Source organism: Pecten maximus, chromosome 6, assembly GCF_902652985.1.
Source record: "Pecten maximus chromosome 6, xPecMax1.1, whole genome shotgun sequence".
NCBI classification, from domain to species: domain Eukaryota; kingdom Metazoa; phylum Mollusca; class Bivalvia; order Pectinida; family Pectinidae; genus Pecten; species Pecten maximus.
This window is the reverse complement of record NC_047020.1, coordinates 38,165,811-38,177,751: the sequence shown is the minus strand read 5'-3', so window position 1 is coordinate 38,177,751 and position 11,941 is coordinate 38,165,811. Positions and strand designations below refer to the sequence as shown.

General features: G+C 33.1%; 1 protein-coding gene across 2 annotated transcripts in view; it reads right to left on the bottom strand.

Moving 5' to 3' along the window:
• Positions 1 to 1,058: 1,058 nt before the first annotated feature.
• Positions 1,059 to 11,941, bottom strand: part of LOC117329711 — a 44,424-nt gene continuing 33,541 nt past the window's right edge. For both annotated transcript variants that reach the window (XM_033887791.1, XM_033887793.1), the window contains 2 exons: positions 4,636 to 4,831; positions 1,059 to 3,895 (listed from right to left, as the gene is read on the bottom strand). In XM_033887791.1, the coding sequence (XP_033743682.1) occupies positions 3,119 to 3,895; positions 4,636 to 4,831 (973 nt within the window). In that variant the 3' untranslated portion in view covers positions 1,059 to 3,118. The remainder of the gene's footprint in view (positions 3,896 to 4,635; positions 4,832 to 11,941) is intronic.

The following is an 11,941-nucleotide window of genomic DNA, read 5'->3' as shown; positions in this document are numbered from 1 at the left end:
TACCAGGGTCATTTTAAAAATATTAAATAACTTCTGTAATGATTATGAGAGAAATATTTTACTAAGTGTTTTGAAGAGTAATTATAAAACCTTTCTAATCTGACCTCTGAGAGTTCTGACATCCTATCCTATCCGACATGCAGATTTATAATCCCAATTTCTAATCAAAACTAACTAATAAAACCTGTGTTTATCCAGCCAAATTGTTGGTTCTCTGATCTTCAGACCACACAGGTTTCATGAATGGATGGAACAATGTATTAATATAGATGTATACATTTATATATGAACAATACAACATTATCTACAAATACTAATAAATTATAAATATTGATAAGTTATATATCACAGATATGCAGGATCAACTGAAGAAAAGATGCACGTAGCATACAGTGAAATATACCGTTCTCTCTGTATGATGTAGTGTTAAATTCTCCAAAACGGTCGTGATCACACGTTATAACATTTATGACAAAAATGCCTATCTTTCCTTAAACAATATACAGTCAAACCTGCTCTAACGACCCCCTGTATATAACGACTGCCTGTCTATAACGACCGGTTTTAAGATTCTCCGTGAGATTGTACTATATAACGACCCTCTGTATAGCGACTACCTGTCTAATGTGACTAACGACCGGTGATTTTGGAACGGTGGTATATGTTACCTGTCCCTTACAGTAATATCTATGTGTAATTAACCAAGGGGAAGAAAAAGTACTCTATAACATTTTGTTCTTAGCTTTGATTAAGGTATAGTACAGGGAAAAGTCAGACTTTTTCAAAGAATACCAATACCATATTGATAGTGTATGAATTAGATACCACTGTTGTGTTACCAATGCAAATATTTCCACAAGTAAACAACAGTGCTTGAAAGGTTGTTTCTTGTCACAGGATTAGGAATATCCCACAGATTATTGACTTTATTGAGAAAGGACAACACAGGTTCTAGCCTTGTCTATCAATACATCACTCATTACATACAGTGCATTTGATTACATAATCGGTGTGTTGACAGATGAGGTTTAGCCCTTGTAATATATAGATAAGATAAATTGACATTTTTGAAAAAAAAAAAAAAAAAAAAATAAAAAAGATCTTTATGAATCAATTAAATGGTAATTAATTATAAAGACATTACGCCATAATTAACAATTCTACAGATTTCTGAGTAATCCGAAGGGTTCTGATGTTAATATCGCCTTTCAAGCTGCCTTGTATCTACGTAGTAAGATCGTCAGAAAATTTGGACTAATTTCTGAGTTGATGTTATTGATATGACATGACAGGCGTGTACAGGTCTTACTTCCCCTACTGTCTATATGTATGAGAAATAATTTTCTAATTTGTTAAAAAAATTGCATAAAATAAAGAGGGAAGTTGAATCATGGGATGTATCACAGTTGATAAAACAAATTAATTAAATCAAAATTTTGAGTACCATCACATAGCCACTCTATGCTAAAATGCATAGAACTCTTGAAGGAATACAACTCTGAAGAGTCTTTAAACCTATGAAGGGAGACAACTCCTGGGGCTTAAAATTGTACTAAATATAACAAAAGTGGCGAAAATTGGAAGTAAGACCTATCTGTCATCATATCTGAATATTTAAAATAAAAATCTAAAAATATCTGGATTTTTTCCTCATAAATATTTAATTGTTTCGTAGATGTTATAGCTATTTGTAGGCACCTAGTTATCTCAATTTTCCGATTATGTATGTACGCCAAGAAATTGATTATCTGGGTACCAACAATTGTAAAAATAAAAAGATTTACTTTAACTTCATCAAAGTACCTGTTGGCTGTATATGAACTAGGCGTTTAGTCAGTATTGACTCAATACAAAGCAATAACACAAAATGTGTTGAAGCACGAAACATGGAGATAAGATAATTACCTCCCCTTATAACTGGTGTTGATTTAGTAAAATAACCAACCTAATCCTTGGGCTGTTAAATGAGTCCAAATACTAACATGAAAATTATCATCCGCTTTTTTCATAATTTACCCAATGAGTTAACTGGATACTAATTTAAGTCCTTCAAATTGATTAACTGTTGTACTGTTTGATTAAGATCTTTAGTCTCGCAACAATGAAAATAATTCACTTATCTACTTACACAATGATTTCCAAGTGGATTATCAATGACTTACTGCATTATGATCCAAAGTCTTATATAGCTACATGGTAAATCTACATACCAATTACTTTATCTTATTAATTGTGAACAGATACACATTCGCATGCAAATATATATATATAATATATAGACTATTAATAAATGAAATTATTTTTACGCTATGGGCCACACATCTGATCCTAGAGACAGTTGAATATATAATTGTTGGCACATAAGACGATTTATCGATATAAAATGTTAGAACTCTTACTATCACCATAATGGCCTCTCAGAACTTTGGCTGCCTTCCAACTTCTATAATGTATATATATGTCTGACTTTACTGATAAATCTTTGTATGTCACATTTCACATGTTGGTGAGATGACAAAATCATTTTTCCAACGACTTTCACTGAATAATGTAAAACATTTCTCTATATCCAAAAGTATGACCAGTTTTATAATATTACATGGTCACATTTCAAGCACTAAGTTCACATCCTGTTGATCTAAATCCTCAGACATATAGTGATATATGTATTATATAAATCCTTGGGGTCACAGGAATAATCCTCAATAGACACAATAAGTACGTTTTAAGTCACATGCTCAATCTTACACAAGTGCATGAAAATTAAATATCACGGCTCCTGTGGTCACATATCTCCAAAAACATAAGAATTTACTCATCACACAGTATTAATTCAACAGTAGATGAAATTCTGAACTGATATTGAGCCCCACTTGCTGGCATTCCGGTGCCACATAAACACCCAATATTTTCCTTGAAAAGGAGTTGTCTCCCCTTAGCCAATAATTTCCTTGATAATGAGTTATCTCCCTTTGTCATACCAATAGATCACTGTGTAAGATTATTAATTGTATGCATATATAGACACCTTACGATCCTAAGGACAACATCGACATATCCTTAGTTCTATACATGTAAAATACTCCGTAATCCATTCATTTTGTTTAACCTTGAACCCTCACACGTAACTCGGCTGCTGACGAGACTTTTTAATGTCCGGACTATATTTTATGTAGGGTTTAATCTCCTCTGTCATTGTCACTGGTTTAGAATATCTGTATGACGACTGAGCTTTCTGCTTGTCTGCAGTGTCCATGTGTCGTACAGAAGCACGCAGTTGTTCCAGTGGAGGTAACTGCTGATGGTAAGGATCGGGACTGTTTGTTGTCAACCTCTGGTTGCTGAGGGAGTACTGTGTCTGAGTGCGTAGTAACGGCGCCATTGTCTGAGGACTGACAAATTTACCACCGTTAACTTTGAGTATCATTCGTGACCTATTACGATTTTCGTTAATGCGGTGTACAACCGACCCCTTACAGAGTCTCTCCTTATTGTACATGAGAGCTCTACGAGTGTCTTTGTCCATTGTCTTATCACTCTTCGGTCGAACGGCCAGGCTACCAGTACACTCAACACCCTCGATCAGGGCTAAATCGTCCTGAATATTTTCATTATAACCATTCATCACTATTTTCTTGTCTAGGATAAGTGACTGCCGTGTGGAACTACGAACGCTCATTGACTTTCCTGTCTGCCGTGAAACACTCCGCGTGGTTGCACTGTCGATCCGATCAAACTTTCCAGAACTCATCTGCTTTCTGTTGATCAGCATTCTATGAAGCTTGTCGTTGGTTCGGGATGACATCACCGACATGGTTCCCATGTTTTGAGCGTCTGTCAATGTGTTGATCTGTATTGGCTCAAAGTAAACATTTCCATTGTAGCCATTCCAAGCCTAAAAAAAAGGAAAAAAAGTTTTCAAAAAGAGTTTCTCAATATTTACTACATACATGACCCTAACATGCAGTGTATTTCCTCTTATATTGTAGGTGTATATTTAAGCCTAGGAGATTGAAGTAGCATAAACTCACAACTCAACACCAATATTGAGTATATGTAACTTGTAAGGTAGCATACAGCCTTAACCCTCACACAGTTCACAGGTGAAATATGTAAGGTAGCATACATGTAAATACTAACAAACTCAAATGACAGGAAATATTCTTTCTCAAATATATACATAATTATATACCTCGTTTTCACGTTTTATTTATTTATTTATTTATTCTTATCAATTTTTTACAGGAGTATTTTGGTTTGCAAAAGTTATTGCCCTTAATTTCAGTATTTGGTTATCGGTCGAAGATCCCCTCTAACAATTTTCACTCATCTCTTCAAAACTTGATTGGCTTGATCACCATATGTATTTTCCTTAGTTTTGATAATTTAATGACTATATTTCATCTCTGTACATTTTCACCCTAAATTTTTTAAGCAATTTCTTTTAAAATTTGTAGACTTTGCCATATAACATGAAATTGTACTTTCTCAGTGAGATTTTGATTAGATAATTAATCATGCACATCTATAGTTGTATTCAGTTCATTCAATATTGCATTTCCTTTTGGCAAAGGGGCGGACATACATCTGTATATTGTTCAAACCTTCCATACCCTTGTTGATCGACCTACTTACCTTGAGAGGTGGCATTGGTCGTGGCTTCTCCTGTGAAACGTAGAAGTATTGAGGGACGTTCATGCCTAACGCTTCGCCTTTCCCGAACGGCATCTCCCCAGCGCCGGGCCCTGTACTTGTACAACGTGCTGATAATAACGTCATGGCTCTCTTAAACATTGCCTCGCGTGACTCAGAAGTCACTCGGGACGCATTTCTGAAATTACAAAACATCAAATATAACTGGTGAATTAGTGAATGAAAGATATTTCAGGTTTTTCATTTCAATGTAAAAAGAAGAAACATGCGTACTGGGTATTCGTAAATCAATACAAGTACTCAAACGGCCCCTGCTAAAAATAGTAACAGTGACCTTGACCTTTACTGGTAAAACCCTGAAACTCAAATTTGTCCGAGATATGGTGGTCCTTAATCATTGTGTGAAATTGGTAAAAATTCCTCAAGGATCGAAGACGATTACAAACTTTGGTGTTACGTACATCCATACAATGCAGATGGAGAAGAAACCTTATATAGTCCCCTAGGTTTCACTGGTAGGAGACTTAAAGCACCTATTAGATGTCATAGCTACCTGATGTTGGTGCAGTTAAACTGAAGTGAGACTGTTAAACAATTGTGTCAATTTACGATCTATCCTTGACACATTCAGTAAATACAGAAGGTAAGTGTATTTAGCTGCAGCCTGGTAACAATGCTTGCTTGCAGTTGATCCAGTATTTGTCATACAACTAAATACATGCAAACTGAAAACAACCGTAAACATTTCTGTATAGCTGAATTTGATCACATGCCAGTTCAAATTAAATCTTCAAGCCAACTTTTCAACAAAATGAATTTTTCAGAAATCTTTAAAACCTGTCTCTTTATTTGAAAACCACAAACAATCTGACTGAAGTCCAGTCTATTGTAAATTCTTCTTAAAAACAAGTGCTTTTAGGTAATGCATGTGAAAAACATGAATTGGAATGGTTGTGAAAGAAAACACAATTAAATGTCAATCAAATTAATTTATAGAATAATAAACAGCATTTACTTGTTCTACAGATTATAGAACATTTAACATACCAGACAGATCATCTTCCTGGGGGAGGGACTTTTTTCCAAAAATGAGACCAAAATTATCTTTGTGCATATCGTCACAATTGAAGACTTCAATTACCAAATCTTATATCGCTATATCGAGTTTTAAATAAAAATCTACTCCCCTGCCTTCCCAAGGTCAGAATAAGTTTATAAATATCCTGCAAAAGATAAGTGACATCCTTTGATGTCATAGCAAGGTATACGTGTATATATAGGTATTGTTAGAAAATATTTTGTCTATGAAACCCTAAGACCATAACCACAAATGATTATGTCATTAGCTTTACGCAAAAATATTTTGATAATCATGAAATTTGTTGAGCCAATTAATGTTTTTAGGGTATACTATATTGTCCACACAATTCCTGGAACATATTGTATTTAGTGTTTTTGTTTGTTTGTTTGCATGAGTTTATTGTCCCTCTGAACAGCCAGGGTCATTTTGATGTGGGAGTCTCCTTGTAGTAGCTGGTGGCTACCTCACTGAACAATATATACCAGATGTCTGTCACTTGTCATCCTATTACAAAGAATGTTTGACTAGATATATATAATTGTTCACAACCTTAAAATAGCATTAACTGAATATATACGACAAATGAATTATGAAGAAAGAAAATTATTAAAAGTTTTGTCACTGTTAAAATGACTGAAATTAAGTCACCTTGAAAAACATGTTACACTTTAATTCCTTCCAACCTGATTATAATTTAATTCTAAATCATTTTACTATAATCTCTTAACTTACCTAGATTAAATATATATTAAGTGTCATTAACTATTCATAACCTTGGCAAATTTTCAAATTAATATTTTTGAGAAATATCAGCAAAACGTATGGATCTTTTCAGAGAACTTCACGTTATGTTAACTTGGACAAGCAAGTTTTCTTTTCCTCTTCCTTTTATCATTGTTATTCATTTGATATTTTTAAAAATACAACCAGCTTACAATTACATTTATAATGGGTATTAAGCCTTATAGGTGTTGAAACCAGCACTATTTTAATCTTAATTCAATTATAGAAGATTAACTTAAACACTGCAATCGTTTCAAAGGTCAAAATCTAATTCAAGGTAAATAAAGTGTTGATTGAAGTATGTATAACTAAGATTTCTTTTACATATAAGAACTTAACGATTGATTGAATTCATTCCCACTTGTACTTTCATCATTTGTGACTCAAAGGAAGGTCACTCACAACTTGTAAAGGTCACTCACAACTTGTAATCATAATAATACTTCAAAGTGTTACTATATAATTAAAGTGCTCTAGACTTTATATCGATTAGTTAAGTAATTAATTATCCAGCTCTGAAGTACACATAATGGATTACTGTATTTTCATTGCATCGATCCCCTCAAACCTTTTAGTGCATTCAGAACATTCGTAACTGAACATCAAAAACCTGCCAAGTTAACTTTCCATTGCATAATTATATGCCAGGAAACGAGTAATATACACACAAGTAATATGATTTTATGAACAGTTAATATGATTTAATACAGGTAATATGATTTTATGAACAGTTAATATGATTGTATGAACAGTTAATATGAATAAATACAGGTAATATGATTTTATGAACAGTTGATATGTTTTTATGAGCAGGTAATATAATTGATGAACAGGTAATATGATTTTATGAACAGGTAAATATTTTTATTGTTTTATGAACAGGTTATATAATTTTATGATTTTTTGAACAAGAAGTATCATTTTATGATTTAATGAACAGGTAATATGATTTTAGGAAAAGGTAATATAATTTTATAAACAGGTAATATGATTTTATGAAAAGATAATATAATTTTATAAACAGGTAATATGATTTTATGAAAAGGTAATATAATTTTACAGATATGCATTTAACGTGGTTATACTACCAGTCAACAATGTAGCTTTAATTGATTTGTCTGTATTCAAAAAGTGCATTTTATTTTTACTTCATTTTAAACAATATCCAATCCAAACTTCTTATGTAGCATGTGCAATCCTTATGTTTGGCAACTTAAGAATCTTAATTTACTTAACCTGTTCATTCAAAATGGGATTGCATAAAATTTCTCACACATCATGTATGGTATAAAACTATTATAGAAGTAATTTTTATCATATGATGCCAATTTCCTCAAAAAACAAACAAACAAAAAATCTAATAAATGATAAGCACAGGTAAGCAGCCCTATAGAACCCAGTGTTAATACCCTACATGTACACACTTCCAGGTACGAGTAGAGTCTGTTTTATTAAACATTAGATTAGTACATTTCAAAAGCAATGTCTAAAGTTTAAACAGACTTGGACTAAAAACACATGTGCAAAAATAATGAAAAGGTTTTTCAAATCTCCCCTATTCTTCTCTTAAGGACATGGAGGCTAGCTTGAATATTGAATGAATCAAAGACCTAGCTAGTTCAGCCCCTTTGTGCCTTTTGGTTTTAAACCCAGAGATCAAGGCAGGACTAACCAGAATATATCTTTTTTTCAATAACAATCCAGGGGAAAGCTGATCACAGTTCCATTAGGACCCCTGCAAAGTCCAGCACTCAAAAATATAGCTGCCTTAATTTTTATGTTATTTGTAAAAAAAAATAGCATACATGTCCAGGTATGCATGTACATTTAATACATTCAGTAATTAATTTGATGATTTGGAATACATATGTTCAATGTAATTTACTTACCAGCGAATTGTCCTGTCTTAGTTAATGTCATAAATCTGTTAAATCATGTCTTCGTTACACATCATTTCCTTTATATTTACCGTATACACCCTAATAAGGGCATCTGTCCCTATAAACACATCCCCACATTTTTTAAGAAAAGATCGAGGATGGGTGCACTAATTATAAAATCATATAAAAAGTTAGTTATCTCTCTGATCTGCCAACATAATCTTCAGTCTTTTAACCAAATTAAGACTCTAGATTAGTTTTACCAGGTAACTATATAGAGATACGTAAAAGAAAAAAAAAAAAAAAATCCCAGACTGCATATGAAAACATTCCCCAGTACATGGTTATATAAAGCGCACCCCTTTTTTGTTTTCATATAACCATGCAGTGCACTTATTAGGTCAAATACGGTATTGAACAAGTACTTTTGTCATGTAATGTAATTTTGCATGAAGTCCTCATCAAATTCCATGATTAAGTACCTCATCGTGATCATATTGCATCCATGTTTTGCAGTATATAAAGTAAGATTAATTAACACCTGTTATGACTAAACATAATCAACATTCTTTGTTAATTACACAGAAATGCAATAATTTCTGTTAATATCACAAGTCCTTTTTATATCACATATCGCCCTCATGACATTAAAAGGAAATTGTATCTGTAAATTATTAACCATTTCTACTGCCCAATACAAGGTCTCTCTCTGACATTCAAATATGGCATGATTTTAGTTTATTATCTATTAATACTACAAGCACTTCATTATTCGAAAAAAGTATTGACTTAAGAGTATGGATCGAGTCTGGCATGCAGAAAGAAACCCATATATGTTATATGTCACATCCAACCAGCAGTTTAAGGACACGCTTTCATTTTTAAATTTTCAGCCTGAAAATTGTAACAAACATTACCATTTTAAGTACTACCAGATCACAGCATCCATTTATCAGTTCAACAGCAGCTATCAGATTATAAAATCACCAGGAATGAAATCAAAATCTGTCCTACCTGAACTCGGAGGCCAGGGGTACAGGATAAAAGAACATTGTCACAGTTAAAGTATTATATTCCGGAGATCCTTCACAGTTTACTCGATGTTTCCATTAAACGTGCGGATTGTCGGGGAACTTCAACACCTCAGTACAATGAAGTTCCTTTAGATAATTCACTCTTTCTGATATACACTGTATAGAAACCGTCAATATCTCTCAAATCAAACACTTGAATATCTCCTTGATGAGATAACGGTAAAATGAAAAGTGCTCTGGAAATTTTAAAGTGTTTTATGAATTCCACAAGTGTTCTGGCCGGGAGAAGATCTAGGATCGGTGGTGATAATTCTGCTGTGACTGATACGCGAAAGGACAGTGATCCGCAGTAATCCTAGTCCAACATGCAATGGCTTTGATATTTTGTTTAGGATTTTCTATGGCTGGCATATTCAGTAAATGTCCGAGAGGAAACTAATCGCCCTGTATATTTTTTCACTTTAGTTTATGTTATTGAGTATCGATTTATTCTGTTGTTGAAGAGATTTTTACAGATTATAGATTTTATAAAAATCAATATCTACTTGAAATCTAGGAATGATAAACATGTAATATTAATCTTAAATAAAAAGTCTCCTTTGTGAAAGTTTTTAAAATTTTATGGAAAAAAAGGTCAATACTAAATTCAATAGTTTCCCTCATCATAAAACATTGATTTCATACAAAATCAATATATATATATGCTGAGTGTTAATTGGAAAAACAATTAAATGTATACTTGGACTTCATTAATTTCATGTTCCAGTCAGTGAACAACACTTTCTGTTGCATCCGAAATCATTTTTCATCACTTTGTTTCCAATTAATTATTCGGGAAGGTGTGACAGCTTTAACTCATAGAGATAAATTGTAGTCTAGTCAAACTGACTGCATGAGAAGTCAATGCTGCTTCCTGGTGGTCATATATGCATACCATTTCAAAGCAAGGGGAGATAATTACCATATACCTAGCCAGATTTAACCTAATTGTGGCAAGGTCTTTGGAGACAGAAACAAAAATCTCCATTTAAACCCATAAAGTATTGAATATGTACTAAAAATTCTTCAAAAGCATTTCATTAACGGAGATTTTACAAAGCATTTCATTGACAAAGATGATATAGCAATAAAAAATGTCCCTCAAATGGACCATTCATTTAAATGCTACAATATAACTTTGACATATTTTGTGGTTTTTAATCCTCTCCGCCAGACTGTCAAAGCAAGCAAGATGTCAGCGGGTACAACTTATACCTAAGACTTCATATCAATCTATTATACGTAATATTGTAGTAGCTGGGTACAATTTAAATGTATATAGATGCATGTGCACATACAACACAGAAAATAACTTACACATAAAATATAAAAACTTATAAACATGTAACATATCGTCTAGTGTTAAAGTGTACTGTAAAATGCTGCAAGATCTTGAAAGAATATCTGTGATTTCACAAGGTAAAAAAGTTTTTATATTTGGAACAAAATCTAAATATTATACATGAAATGGGTTTCAGAGATTACAAAAAATGATCAATTAGCTACTTGGGATGTTGGTTTCAGAAATTTAAATCTCAAATTTAACACATGTTGAATATAATTTCCATAAACTTCACACAGAATTGTATACAGTATATACTGTATATACATATAGAGGATAATATTTTGTTGTGCTGTATCATGAAATGAGATCAGTTTGGTTTCTTCAAAATATTCATTATGACGTACATCATGTATGTTATATACAAAGGAAGGACCCATGTGTTACTAACAGAGGACAAACCTCATATTTTTTTTTTAAATTTGAAGCTTCTTTTGTTAAAATACTGAGTAGTGAAGGAAAGAAGGAAGAAGACAGATATACAGATAGATAATTCTATATACCCTTACTGCCCCACCCACTCAGAACTGACAAAATTGATAGCCCATTTATGATTTCTATTGGTCTTACCTTGTCGTGAGCTCCTCCCCTCTTACTGAAAGGGGGTGGACCCCCTCCCTCCGGGGAATCAGATCGGGGTGTGTAAGCTGTGCTACCTGTAGCATCTTCACAGGTAATATGTCCTGAAGTGCTTTGTCCAGGTAAACATTCACTGTCTTAACAGGCCCCATGATATAGGAGCTTATTTATATTAACTAATTAAAACACGTCTCTCCGAAGGTGAAGGTCACCTGGTGTTCATATGTAAAACAAACTTCTGGTCTGCACCAAAATTTACACCTAAGATTTGCATTAAATTCCACACCTGAGATTTGCACTGAATTCCACACCTGAGATTCACACTAAATTCCACACCTGAGATTCACACTAAATTCCACACCTGAGATTTGCACTAAATTCCACACCTGATATTTGCACTAAATTCCACACCTGATATTTGCACTAAATTCCACACCTAAGATTTGCACTTAATTCCACACCTGAGATTTGCACTTTATTATGCACTTGAGCTTTAAAGCAAATAATATCAGTGCTGAGATTTAGCCAAATCACACCTGAGTTGGACACC